A 15,528-nucleotide genomic window follows, 5' to 3' on the forward strand; every position below is an offset into this window, starting at 1 on the left:
TTAGAAATATTGGATATACTCTTACCTTATAAAGAGGGAGCAGAAACTTATTGAGAAATTGTGCATTTTTCTTTCAGATAATTAATTGAAATATTTAAATTTGAATTTATTTACTTTACAATTTCCATGACCATTGTGTTGCTTCGGACGTACCCACGGTGCGCGATCGCGTGAATCGAATGACGAGAGATTTACGCGAGATCAACGCAACGAGCGAGTGAATCGAATTTTTGCTGCTGAGTGCTTCATAGGGGGAAAAAAAACATCCCCACACACAGCAGTCACTCAGAGAGGGTTTGCGGTTTCGCAGAACTGCTTCAATCTCATCTGGTTTCTTTCGACTCGAATCACCGGATTCGATGCACGTGCTTCCGAAACGCGCCGCCGGTGTACGTCGTGTTTGTGCCCTGTCTAGTGTAACCGATTTTTTTTTTGCGCGGGTTAGTACTTAAGTGCAGCATATACCATTGTAGGGTCCATGATAAGGAAGGGCCCAACCGTGAATACAGTTCGGTGTAATATTCGGCGGCTTACAAAGCTAAGAGTGATGTTGTGGCAACAGCTAAAAGGTATAATTTATAGCAAAAGATGTAGTGTTGTGTGTTAGTAGTACGACGATCAAAGTTCGAATTCGTTTGGAGTGTACAAATGTGTCGGTTTTGTTAATCGTTACCTGTGAGGCACGTGTAAAAATCGTTTGCGAATAGAAAATAGTATCGAATCAATCAAACGCAGTTCGGTGGCGTAAGTTACCGTATCTTTGAATTCAATCAACCATAGTGAAAAGTGAGGAAATATAGCTTTTTCCACCCTGTCGATGGTTGGTGCTAGAGCGTAGCGTGAATATCATATTCTGTTGGTGCAGGTGGTTTCTAAGTGAAGGCGGCAGACCTGAGGAGCAAACCGTGTGTGCACACCAGCAGTTGGGGCTTCAAATGGATTAATGCAAAGCACAATATACAGCTGGATAACACTTCTTCATTCACCAAGGTAATGGCATACAGCGTATATTGATTGATTGTTGTTTCGATAAGCGATAAGCAACTGAAATTGGGGTATCATATGAATGGAATTGGTTCACTTTGCGAAAATAACATTTGGCATTGATAAGGTGAATGTTTTGTTAGGGGAAAAGAGCCCTTGATCATCAAATTATTATTACATATTTATGTTCCAAACATGTACCCACTTGCAACATAACAAGCAAGCAAAAGAAGAAAAAAAGTGATGAAAAACAGCACCAAAATCAATAATGACAGCAACATTATGTATTGACCCGCGCTTATCAATGATGCTCTTTGAGGTTTATTGTTGTGGTTGCCTTTTCTCTATCTCTCTCTTTCTCTTTCTCTTATATCACCCCTTGGCGCTTTTCTTGCAACCTTCGTTGACCTTTACCTCGGAACGTTTTGCGAATATGATGAAGCCTGGCTAGCCGGATCCCTACGTTGCACTGTTTTAGCCACTTATCTTGCTTGCGCCGTCGCTCGTCTGCGACACATGGTTGGAGTTTTTGTTGTTGCTGTTGACGCTCACCACCAACATGCAAGGAGCCACCCCTGTGGTTGGCTGCATGTTGTCTGTCTGCGCCTCCGCCCCAAAAGCGGGTACCTGAATGCGTTAATCATATTCGAGACAGGGCGTCCGTAAAAGGACATACGCACGACCACGATACACGCGTCGAGCGAGATACCTGCTGATCAATGTCACCGGTTTTGGAACCCCTTCAGCAATGGCAAACCACCCCAACACCATGCTCCCCCCGCCCCACCCCCCTTTACCCCCCTTTGCCGGCACAAACGATCCATCGTCATCGATGGCTTTCGTATCCGATTTCAGTTTTGGTCGGTTTTGGTGCTGGATTGTTTGCGGTGCACACGTTCGTGAACCGTTTGCGCCAAGTGTCAGCCTCCCGGTGGCACTCACAGAAACGGTGATGGTGGCGGTGTGTGTGTGTGTGAACCAGCAAGGTAGTGAAGACTTTAATTACTTCCACTTCGTTTGCCAATTGGCCGTTTTTTTCTTCTCTCCCATCACCATCCAGCCCCTTCCCCGCACTGGGCATACAAACGATCGTCGATCGATTGGATCGGATTTATGTGGGAAAAACGTGGTACGTGGTGTGGCATTATATGGAGAGCGTGCGTGCTAAACAGGAAACGAAGAAGGTGAGAAGATTGAACGAACAGCAGAAACCTTAGGCCGGGTGCCCGTGTGGTAGAGGACAGTGGAAGGAGACGTGATCCTCCGAAGAATCCTTGAACACACAGCATCCACACGCTCCACATTTGCAGTCCACCGTGGTAGTGGTGCAGTCTCGTGCATTCTGTCTCGCGCCATTCATGTTCGCTTAGCGAAAGGTTGCAACGATCGTCAATCATCAGCACCACGTCGGTAAGACGGTTCTCAAATGGAGAATGCTTTACATCATAACGTTCATGATGTGTTCGGCTACTATAGCAGCAAACAGTAACAACTACAAAAAGCGTGATCATTTTCCTTTGCAATCAACCCATCAACATCTCATGGTACCAGGTGCCGTAAGTTCCCAATCAACTGGGCGCATCTTCCTGCTGTGTACGATCCTACCAAGTCGCTAATTTGCGAACCGCTTAACACCGCTGCCGTTGATCGCGCTGATCGTAGGGATTTTCCTTTTTGTTGCCGAGCGTAGTTAAGCTCGTCTCTTTTTTTTTTGTCACTCATTACTGTCAAGTTTACACGTGACGGCACCGTCCGATGTAGACGCTTCTGGTACCGGAGTGCCATACCGGCAACCAAACGCTATTAGTGTCGATTGTATCGCCCGGTAAGCGTCTTAGGGTAGACAGACGTGACGGTGGAACACGTACGGTTACGAACGAGCGTATGCACCTCCTCTGACGAGCAGGTGGTGTCGCATAATAAATCGCCAATTGATATGTTAATGTGGCACTGCGCTCACCGAGCCATATGGGTGTTACAATGCCACACGCCGTGCCAGTGACGTCGACAGCAGTTGTTACGGCAAGAAAATGCGAACGTTTGTACGGGCAGCGTCAACGAGAAAATTCACCATTTGCGACGATTTGACTGCAATAATCAGTGCTCTGAAAACTTTTGGAAGAAGCATTTAATTGAAAAAAGGAAAAAAAAAATTTGCTTAGAAGGAGAATTTAAAAAAATGTTATTTACGTATGTTTTAAGAAAATTGTATAATGTTGACAGGCGAAGACAAAACAGGTTAAGGAATATAATTGAATGAAACATATTTTGTTTGAACGATTTTGCCCTAACGAACAAAGTCCTGAAGAATGTCCTGAATGTTTGAAATGTTGCCAAAAAGTAATATCCGACGCATCAGAGGTCACATTAGCCATTGGGTCGATTAGCGATATTTGGCAAAACGTTATCCTTAATCAATCGAGAAGAAATTTGCCACTTGAACCTTCAGAAGGCTTCAGAACTGCTCATAGTACATCTTGTCCAGGTTTTCATGATTTGGCCAATTTCCGGGGGAAACGAATATATTGCTTTGCACTTGATCTTCATCTTTTGATATTGTTAAACTTTTCAATGAGGTCTGTCAGAATAATACTACTGTTTAACTCTCTGGACTTTCTCCAGGTAGGAGAATGCCAGAGAAAGATTACTGTTTAATTTTTTGCCTTTCATCCAGATTGGAGTCTGTATATCAAATGCCAATTCTTTATCTGTCGGACATGTAGCGACATGTGATTCCTCCGACTCCGATGTGATTCCTGCCTTTGTAACAAAGATTCAAAAGGAGATCATAGCCATTGCCTTCACAAATGTACTGATGACATTGTCAAATACTGTCTGTGCACAATAGAATAGCTGGAACTCGTAGGAAAGTTCACCAAAAATAGTCTATTTTTAAAAGAAATCGTAATATCTTCATCTTCAAACTCACAAGAATATCCGGTAGAGATTCCAAAGCAATTCCCTGATCAACAGCGAAATCACAGTCCCAAAGTGTGATTTATTCCCGTACAAATATGTAAGGTTCTAAATCTTACTAGTGGGACATTGCGATTTTGTACCAGAAAGGCCGATCTTCAGACAGGAGCAGTGCCACATTTCATTTAAATCGTTTCTCCTCGCTTAGAATTCTGATTACGATACAAGAACAAGTACTTAACGTCATGGAAAACCAGAAATGATAGAACCCTGAAGTTGAAGTAACAAAAAAATGGAAGAAGAAGTAAGAATTCTTGCGATCGTAATGCTTGAAACGATATAAATTGAGCCGGTATGATCACACATTGTAAACATCAACTCCATCTCACAACTGGCTAGAAGTTTCTAATGTAGTGAGATGTGCTACTAAGTGGAGCTGACACCATAAGATTCCTGTGTGACGGAACACGCTGGATGTACGATTCCGTCGGTCAGTGGTCTGTGACGGAGTTGATGTGATATCCTCGACCGCAGCTCAGAACTAACGCCCGACAAGCTTAACGAATAAATTACAATTAGGCGTAAAGATCGCGCACAATAGATAAATTACGGGTGGGTTTCTTCCTTCTTATTTCTCCGCTCCACTTTAGAGCGACGTTAACGATACCGATCCCATGGCTGGTCGTTGTCGCCGTCTGCAACACGAGTTTTTGTCGGTACGATCATGAAGCATGTGCGTGCCCGACGCTACGAAGCATAGCAAACAAGTCTCCCAACGCAGCTACATATGTTTATCGTTCTCGTGCATTTCGGCACTCGGTGGCAAACAAGTCACCCGTATCAGCACTAAGTGCATGTGTGAAGTGGGGCTTGCGTGTGGTACATGCGTTAACTTCCTGTTTGCTGCCACTGTTTCAGCCCGAACCTGGGCTTCAGCGGCTTCAGTAAAAGCGACATCGAACCGGCACCGATCGTTCCGAAAAAGGCACCGAAAGGGTAAAACAAAACGACCGGTTTTTATGTGTCCCGATCATTGTTATGCTTTGCCGTTTGCGTTCTTTAATGTTGCATTCGGCAAACATTGGTACGATGCACCATGAAGGGTATTGCATGCAAATGCGCGCTGATGCTGGAACGCTAAATCGATTACCATACAATCTCATGTTCGCAATGTTCGATCGGTGAATGATAGCACAATTGCAACGGTGTACTTACGACGTAAAGCCCCAACCGGGACACGATGGAAAACACTTGGCATTGACCTATTTCGGGCACGGGGGTAGAGTATTGTGCACTTTTGTGTGCACTTTTGTGCATAAGACAGCGAGGAATTGTGTTGTTCCTTGAAAGGTTTCCACGTAATGTCGGTGGCTTTCATCTTCTTCCTGTCGAGTTTGTTGCAAATTGTTGCAAGTTTGTTTCAATGGTGTAAAAAGGGGTGTAAAATGTTGTAAGTTTTGTGTCTTTTTTGTGTGATTTTTAAAGCAAAAGTAGACTTATGTAATATTTTTTATTAGACAGTTTTTTATGTGATTATTATTGACAGTTAATAATGTTTATAAAGCAATTCAAAGTATTGCTCGAAGTGCTACTACCATATATATAAATATTCAAGATGATGTGCAGTGTTTGAATGTGACACGCACTGTACACACAAACCTTCGGCGAAGGTTTTGCACTATCGTAATGTACGGCCCCCAAAAATGGTGGTTCGTCAAAAAGTGAGCAAACAAACGATCGAACCTATATAAGCACCATTTGTCACGGTGCTACAATCCAGTAACAAAATACGACCGATTACATTCAATAAGCTATCCAACAGGCAGAAGAAAAGCATTCAGATGTTCCATTTGGTATGGTGGTTTTTTGTTGGGCAGCGCCGTACCATTTGGTGGGATCAATAAAATTGAATTTAAATGCCAGTATGCTTTCCGTTTTGCGTATGACGGCAGGTGAATGGGGGTTGTTTTTTGGGTGTGCACCTCCAGCTGGAATCGTTACGCGTTTCGAAACGATTGGTTATAAGCGGAGTTGTTGTTTTTTTTTTGCGAACATTGGGAGCTACATCGCAGATCAGTTTGTTTTCAATTTCATTGCTTACCGAACGTAACGTTTTGGGTGGTGGTCCATTGATTCGATCGCTCACCGGATCGATCGATTGCTCGTAAATATTGTGACACAAAGAGTAAACAATGTTTCGAAACGGGGGGGAAAAACGAGGCGCTTAAGACGTAACCAAGTAACATCTGTATTTCTTCCAAATGTGAGGATAATTGAATCTTCAATCATATAAACAATAGGGATTTATGGTCGACATTCGATTGTACAACAGATGGGCGTACAACATTAATGGTGTGTTTGGTTAAAGCAAATTTACAGCCCATAGCATAAATATAAGGCCACTTCTTTTCTTTACATTGTTGGTACACTTTTACCTTTGGGATTTTGAATGATCAGCGTAACTCTTTGTACATTTATTATAGTACTGTATATGAAGGTACATAGGTGCATATTGCGAAACGTTATTTATTTAGCATTCTCGGATAAAAAATTGATGCAAAAACGTACGACTTAGACACTTGATCCTGGTCATGGCACCAAATCATAATGATCGATCGCGAGCAAATGGCAAACAATATTTAACACGAACTTTCGATTCGAGAACCTCGTTTGACGAGGGTCTTTAGATACTTAACAAAAATGAAAAAAATGTTGATTTTACAACGGAAAAATTATCTATATTTGATACTTCGATAGCAATTTCTTTGTTGAATTTCCGCAAAGCAAATGAATTTATCGTTCTAGGCAGAAAATTTTATCGTTCTAAATTGATTTCTTATCTTTTATACAAAATTATTTATCTTTACATATTTTATTATTACTAGAACGAAGAATTCTGTTTTAATTCATAATTTGCGACAATCAAACAATGATTAGAAGTGTAGAATAAAACATCCACATGTCTTCGAAAAAAATCTTTGTTTGTCATGTAAATTGTTAGCTCATTGCAAACTAATAACTGATGTTGCATTGCCACTTTGTTACCACGTCGTACGTAGGCATTTGCCACCTTTCTCTCCACTGTTTGATTAGTCATGTTAGACGTTTGGTTCACATTTTTTTTTTGCTGTCGTTGCGCACGTTTGTACACTGTCGGTGCAAAACATTGACCTACATCGGTGTGCACATGATCATCGGAGCTTTTCGGCCAGAACGGTTCGGATGGAGAAGCGGTGCGCGACCAACGCTACGACGGTTGCTGCGCGTGTAGTTGTCGTTATGTTGCCGTTGTATGTGCTCCCACCGAACCGGAACGTCACTGCTGGGGTTGCTGGGCGATGGGGTGAAGTCTGTGCGCCATTCTGTCTCTTCGCGTAATGTGCGTGTGCGGCTCCAAAGAGTACTACCGAGTTAAGGGATGGAACTCAATCTCTGAGTGCGCGACGCGGTTCAGACTCCACACACCGTAGTGCGTAGAGCATGGCCAACGAATTTCTCTTCCCGGCTTTTTTTTGTGTGTAACAGCTGTATCTGAAGCTGCGATACAGCTGGAAGAAGGTAGCGGATTTTTGTTTTTGGTTTGCGAGAGTTTTATGTAGCCTTTATCCCAGCTGAATTCACGATCGTTGGTATGAGTAGAGTTGGTTGAAGCATTTCTTCCGAGGGCCATTAACCCGACTACGGATTGTAACCGTTAGATCCGAATCAGTTGAGTGAGAAGGAAATGCTTTTTGTTTTATTTATACGGAACCAGCTATATCGTTAGTGGAAAATATACTAAAACTAAGCCTGTGGGTCAGTTTGGAAAAATAACAAACCGATGTTTAATGTACGATATATTTTTGAAGCATTTGAAAAGCGGAATTCATGGTCCGTGTTTGATACAGTAAATGAAAATCTGTTGATTCTCAATATTTTGAAGCTCAGATTAAATCAAATTGCAATTCAAATCATAATAACTTTAACCGCCACAAATATCCAATCTAATGGGAATTTCAAGATAAAACTAGGGTCCAACTCCTTATTCGATTTTAAAATAATTACATCAATATTTCTCAAACCCCAAATGTTTCTAATCTTTATCTTTATCTTTCTCTTTTTTATGTATGTTTTACAACAGATCCACATCGTACTCCAACGATACGACACCCCGTAATTGCCATGTTGTCTGCTATTGAGTAATCGATTGAGTATGAGTTCGTGCACGGTGATTCGTACACTTTACTGCCGTTTATATCCTTCAAAAACCAAGTGACTAAAGTTCATCGGAACGGGCTTACCACAAGGTGACAAGTGGTTCGATGATACGGCAAGGATGAGTCCCCCGTTCGTCATCGGCCAGATAAGCGCTCGGAAGCAGCACACCCGCAAGCCCTAATGCCGGCAATGGCCAACAGGTGCCCACCACCATCACAATCGTCCCCCTCAGTACCAGCGACCGAACCATCAACATTGTTCTCGCACACAATCTCACCACCGCCGTCATCATTATCCGGTGCGGGAGTGGCACCACAGGCAGCAATCTCAAGGCCCCAACCGGTAGCGGTTACAAGCCGTACGGGTACGGTGGTTTGCGGCCTAATTGGAAAGTTTGAATGCACCAGAACCGACTCTGCTGACGTCAAAGTGACAGCAAACAGTTGTCGAGCGAGCGATAACGCGCTTATCACTTACAGGGGCTGTCCCATCACTGGCAGATCGTGCCCGCCGTACGGTACGGGCGAAACCGGAGACGGTGTCGGTGCGGGCCGGACGATTGTGACCGGTAACCGTAACGAATGTTCTGATAAGACCACCACCACCACAATGGGCGTCGGTGGAACGGGCGGTCGGCTAGGGAAATGTTCCGGTGAAATGGTGAACGCAGAAATGGATGCCTGTGTACATAGAACCCGAGATCGTCAGCGAAAAACCGTCGTCTACAGTCGGCTTTGTTTGGACGATGCGTTGCTGGAAGATGTGGGACTGTTGGAAACGGACAACACCCGAAAGACGGCGAATGGAGCGACAGAACGGCGGGAGACCGGCTGGACGACGGGACAGGCGGAAGTGATCCGTTTTCCGTGCGTAGAACGACTGATCGAACTGTACGCAAACATCATCCGCCAGAAGGAGGCTGAAGTGCAAAGATTTATGAGCAGTATTGTAAGGAACGGTGATAAAAGACGATTAGATAAGGCCGTACCATCGTCGGCGGACGGCCGATGGCAATGTGCTGCGGAGGGGGATGGGTCGCACGGCAGCAATTTACAGCAAGGTGACATACGCAACGAACCCTCGCTACCTGCGTCAGTATCGCTGGAATCGTTGTCACGTACGAAGACGTTGCAGGCTACAGACACGGTTGGTGACGACCGCATGCGCACTAGTTCGATACAGTCCATCGACGAGGTGGTACGCGCAGGTCGCACGAAAGAACGCTCCAGCCCGGCCCAGTCGGACGAAGGTTGGCGCAGCAGCACCCAGCCCAGCCCGTACGGTTCAAGCGACGAAGAGGAACGTCCAGTGCCGGTAGAGAAAGAAACGCCGGCCGACACGATGAAGAATCGCGACAAGGTAATACGTTCGTCCAGCTCGGATTCCGCCCTCGGACTGGATGATGATCTCAGCCAGCAGGAACAGCAACAGATGATCGCAACCGTTGGCAAGGTGCGTCGACTTACGCTCGGTGTGTCGGATATACCGCTCCGTTCCGCTTTACTACCGGTACCGGAACCATCCACACTGCCCAGCTTGGTAACGGCGGTAACAACGGACCACTGTCCTACGGTGGTACGCAGCAAGATGATTCTGGAGGCGCAACTCATCGAATTACCGCTTGCCGACAGTAGCGAACAGTCGGGCCAACAGCAACAGCTAGGCTGTCCACCGAGCAACTCCGTCTCACGGCGTGAATCCGCCCAAAGCTACATCAGTGATACTGGTGAAGGTGTACGCTACGTCCGCACACCGTCCGTCGTCGTCTCGGACTATTCGGACGACACGATGTGTGGCATTACGCTGGAGGAAATTGAGTACTTCCGGCGGCACAGGTTGCGCCGTGGTTCGGCCGACTGTGAGTCGGACATTAGTGCGGCCTCATCGTGTAGCAATCTGAACTACTGTGGTTCGTCCATCAGTGCGCTGGATGGGTGCGAGTACCAGTGCGGACTGAGGACGCCCGAACGCAAGGTGTCCGATTGTTCCACCTGCTCCACGGTAAGCTGTGATGAGGACGAAGGTTACTCGGTGGTTCGCTCCAAGCTTGCCAGCCTTAGCCTTCCGTCAGACCCAGTTCCAGAGGAGACGGAAATTTCCCCAAAGTCAGCGATACCACCGGTTATCAGTGCGCCAGCGATCGAACGGTTGGGAAATGGCGTTGCAACGACAGTGGACACTTCTACCGAGACGGGAGACGTTCGGGTATGCAGCAAAAAGAAGGTTAGTCACGAATCCGACCATTCTGGATAAAACAGGCTTTTTTGTGGGCAGAACCGTAACCGTAGTATTAAGTTGTTAAGCTATCGTCCATATATATACTGAAACCGTTTGATAAGTCGCAATGATAGATAGATAAGCATGGCTCTGTATATTTTTGTATGAAACAAACCCGTAACTGATCAATAAACTCATTACTAATCGTCGTACGCGTAGGTAAAGCCGAATGTTCTTCAGTACTCGTTCCCTGAAACTCATTTCGCGTATGGATCCGGCATCTCGAAACAATGCTTGAATAATTACCGTTCGCTCACAAACACACACACGTGTGTCAGCCGGTAGGAAATCCGCTTTTGTACAAACCACAAGAACTAAAAATCGCATGCAAAAAAAAACAGAAAGGAACGAAAGATATGCCCTAATGATTATGCGCTGGATCGGTTTTTATTTCCAGCCCAGGGAACCCGCGCGATGTACCGACGGTTGTGGGGCTTTTTTTTTCTTCTTATTGTTTCATGTGTCCGAAGCTACCTAATCAGTAAATCGGCCGTCATTGACGTCACTCGTCAGGGGTGTAAACAGTGCTGACCGTAACAGGATCGGTGTGGGTTTTGGATCGATCAGCGCCTTTGGGGGACGCAGAGGGTTGGAATATTTGTGTCAATTAAACGCGCGCCGGCTTTATGTGCTGGTATAATAGATGCAGTAAAAAAAGGAGGGGTGGCCCACACCGTGGGCAGATTGTTTTGGGAAACAATTCAAACGATGCTGAACGAGTGATGTGTTTGTTATAGTTTTTGTAATTTAAAAAAGAATGCTACATCTTCTTCTTCTGTTCATGCGAATGTGTCATATAAGGGCCATCGGTGAGGGATTTTTTTTCGGTTGAAGAATTAAACAGGTATGTAACCACTTCTTGAAGCTCTCGATTGGAGCTAACAGTCGTTAAATATCTTTCGTTGTCAGCTTGTTTGATATCGTCCCCCAAAACCCCATACGACTGTGTTTGCACAAACCATCGTTTACACAGTGTTATACAAAGATCCACTTGAGCTGGGCTACGTCGTGTTCCTTCCAGAACGTCTTAATAGCTTTACCGCTAGCGGTAATGGTCGTATTGATGTATTCATGAAAGAAATCATGTTGTGTGTCAAAATATTTGGACATCAGCACAGCCAGAGTTGCGTACCCACAAACAGCAACAAGTGAACGGTTGTCCTAGACGCGCAAATACAGCTGTTCAGCAGTGTTCTATTAATTTCTGCTTTAACGTACGTTGATTCTTCAACATTCCGTTCCAAAAAACCTCGTACCCGATCGTACCAACCCGAAGACGGTAATGATGGATGCATTACATTGCTAATTGCTGCCAATGAAAGTGAGAAGCTGAGGACATGGATTTGAGATTTTAGTGTTGCGTTGCGAGTGAACGGGCCTGGTGTGGTACACACGTACCAACGATTTACTTCTTCGGGCCCCTTCACACCAGTCAGTCCGGATCCCGCTCAGGGCTTCCGTCAGTCGGCTTGGAATGACGTCAATGGTGGTACTCTGGTTCATGCTGCGCAGCAATCGGAGCTGCACACCAGCTTCGAATTTGGCCCCATCAAGTGGCAGTTTGATTGGTGCTGTATAGTTTGTTGGCGGTTGTGTGTGAGAGAAACATGGAGGTCTTATGGCCTTTATCGCAGCGTAACAACTTAATGGCCGATGAGAGGGGTGAAAAAAAATCGCTGCCTAGTGTTGACGGGACGGTACTGTAATGTGGGCACGGCTGCCACATTAAATAGGCTCGAGAACTTAACGCCATCAGCCGGTATTAACATCGGTGAGTTATGGGTATGTGACGGCATCTCTACAGAATGCATCTTTGGCCGTATTACCGGAGCGGAGATAGATGTGGATGGCTACTGATAAAATAATCAGCCCCTCATCAACATGAATTCTTGAGGATGATTTTGCATTTTGACACATTCGGCAGTGGAGAATACAGTTACAAATGATATGTTGCAAATCATTTTTATTTTCATTCAAAAAACAAACAAACTTTACACCTAACTTTACAACCTAAAACAAATCTTAATCATACAAAAAGCTCAGGTGTGTTTGTGTGTTAGCAAACAGAGCGTTATCGCTCTGTTAAAAATAGAGACAGTTGTTGCGGTTTTTGTGGAGATTGTCATTGGTGGCACAACCGTGGGAGACTTACATTGTTCCAAAGCGATAAACGTACCATTTCAACCTAGAAGCGCATTTATTGCAGTGGCCAGCACATATCGAATTACACTGTATTAGCCAAAACTGACAGCTCTTTGTACAGTGTTGTGATTTCATTTCGCTCCCATTTACCACACAACGTTATCAGCTGATACGCTTTGTGTTGTATCAGCATTTATGTTGTTATCTGCATCTACTTTTGTTGATGTGTATGTTTCGCGATGAAGATTATAGTATATTTAGCATAGTAAATTTTTAACATGAGTATCACTAAGCGATAAGCAAGAAGAAAGAATAAGAAAAATTCATTTACGACAATTGTGAGGAAAGCAAATTGCGCCTACGCAGCTACCGATACATTTATGCTGGGAAGTGAAGAGATAAAAAACGAAATTAGGATACAATGAAAGATAAAGAATTCAAAATTAAAATATTCGTTTTACAGCATGATAATGTGCACAACTTCGCTCAAACTGGATAGAATAGGCTGAACTAACAAATAAACATCGCCACAGTGAAACGGTGGGAATGGAGTTAAACTAAGTTGCAAACCTGATTACAGTTTGGACGAAAAATAGAGAAAGAGAGTCAAATGAAGTGGAGAAAGCAACTTGGCAATGACGCAAAACAACCAAACCGCAGAAGGATCGAAATAGATTGCAAAATTAGATTGAACTACAAGAAAGAAAATTTATTTCCTTAAGTTACGATTGAGTGTTGACGTCAATATCACGTTTATCGTTTACCGTTCTGTTTGAATGAATCTATTTGAACCCTATTTTTTAAATTAAATCCGATTGAACCTCAGCTGGAACACTGGCTATACGGCCACGCTGAAAATATTGTTTCACTAAGCGGTAGCATAAGTTGTATGGCAACAATGGTTGATTAATTTGGCACATTTTTTTGAGTATTTAAAAAGGATAAAAAAGCACAGAATTAAATAATAGTATAAAACGTGTTGATACATTAATGGTAAATTTCACAAAAGTAAAGCTTGACTACAGGAGCTCATTTTTTGTTCATTACTGTAAACGTCTGTGAAGCTTGCTCGAGTGACATGCATACTTTCAGGGGCAAAAAGCTCACACCCATTATCCGCTCGTGTTTTATATTTATTTATTATACATTTTAACAAATGAATGTAAAGTAGTACATTTGCCAGTTTGAAAATATTCAAGGAAATTTTTACAATTGGATGCTTTTCTCAAATTAATTACAATAGGAAAAGACCCGAATTCAATTGACAATCAATCTAATGACTAAATTTGATGCATTAGGTTCCTGGAAATATGTACAAAGAAAGCAATTTATCATAATATTTGATTAAAAAATGTAATCATTTATATAATAAGATTGATCATATTGCATTGTAGAGCAACAATTACATTCCAGATAACAAAAGCTCAGTTTCAGGCAGTTTCTTCATTATCCCTTTAAATCGAATAAACAGGGTTTTTTGTATATATTATACTGATAATATTTGGTAGCTAATTGAGTAAACATTTTCTTTTCCTTCTCCGTTCCAGGTTGGTATGAATGATAAAGACAAAATTGACAGAATTGGAAGAATGCATACAATAGACAAAGGGTTCGTGGTTTGATCTACGCCTTTTGTTCGTTGAAGTCTTTTGTTCCTGACAGAAAGCTGAATCATGAACGATTGGCATGAACCATTTGTTCATTGTGCGAGTGAACCGTAAGTAAATGAAACTAAAGCGCTATTGCTGGAAGGAGAGCATTCCTTCCACAAACTTTACACAGCCTTGACATGTGTTGAAGTCCGTATCGAAACGTTCAAAGGTTGATAGGAGTTAAAAAAAAATACACCCTTGTGTTGGGAACATAAAATGCGCATATTTCATCGAAAATGTGAAAAGAATTCTGCGTAGCAGAATTGAATGAGCTACATAGTGAAACCAGATCGGAAGGTAGTTGAACCGCAAAAGCTCTAGACTGGTAGTCAACATACACCCCGCTCATATAAACAAACAAAAATGATTGAACGTTAAGCGGGGGTTGACTCGAAAGACCAAATACTACATTGATTGTGTGCCCGAACAGAACTATGACGTGAAAATGATAAATGAATCTCGTCCAACTTGGAACAGCTATGGTGTGTGCGCGTTTTAGGCAAATACTTGAATTTTCTCTTTTTTTCCCCCTATTGTGCTTATCTTTCCATCCGGTGTCATTCATTTATCTGAGTCAAAACCGGAGATAGCAACAGAAATGAAAGCCCATGTCGCTGGTAAGAGGAATAAAAGATCAGGATTGGGATTTGCTAAATGAATGCTCAATACACTTTTCCATGCCCGGATAGCCGTAAGCACAAATCGTACCTTGGTGTGTTAGTACGACATGTATATCACAGGTAAAATAATCCGGCGAGTCGATTAATCTTTCGCTAGTTCCATTAGCACGACCATAAGTGACTGCGAACATTAATGAGATTGATTAATCAAATTAGGCTGACCAAATTACACGTTCGTTTACCTTCGTTCGTGCCTTCCGATCTGCAGTAATGATGATTTTGCATTTTAAGGGTGGAATAAATGTTAATTTTTTTAAAATATATTTAAGTTAGTGCAAGAAAGTGGACGAGAGTTATTATTTTTACAAGTTAATTTTCCAACAAAAATAATCTGCAAACTCTCTAATCAGGTGATCTCACCGGTGTGCGATTGTTTTAGGAAGCTATCCGCCACATATTACGTTATTGAGCAAATATCGATCATTATCACTTTTTTTCTGACAACAATGACGAAACAATGTTAATCTCGAGACAAAACAGATCGCTAGACGTGCCAAACAACTCGCACATCAACGGCTTACAGGCGCACGAGCACGAGAGACGGCCTAAGGAGAGCTTTCAAGCTTAGTGAGCGTAAAGATCGTACCGGATCATGCCGTATCTAAGAGAGTAGTAGATACGGACTGAATCGTTCCCCGCTCAAGATCTGAGCGTAAGCAGACCGATCGTGAAAATTCGTT

At 43.2% G+C, this 15,528-nt stretch overlaps 1 protein-coding gene across 1 annotated transcript; it reads left to right on the forward strand.

Moving 5' to 3' along the window:
• Positions 1–329: 329 nt before the first annotated feature.
• LOC125765915 (uncharacterized) lies at positions 330–15,528 on the forward strand. The gene is made up of 3 exons (XM_049431444.1): positions 330–990; positions 8,021–10,320; positions 14,064–15,528. Exons 2-3 carry the CDS (start codon positions 8,278–8,280, stop codon positions 14,136–14,138), a joined length of 2,118 nt encoding a protein of 705 aa, XP_049287401.1. The 5' UTR covers positions 330–990; positions 8,021–8,277; the 3' UTR covers positions 14,139–15,528.

This window comes from Anopheles funestus, chromosome 2RL (assembly GCF_943734845.2).
Source record: "Anopheles funestus chromosome 2RL, idAnoFuneDA-416_04, whole genome shotgun sequence".
Lineage (NCBI taxonomy): Eukaryota > Metazoa > Arthropoda > Insecta > Diptera > Culicidae > Anopheles > Anopheles funestus.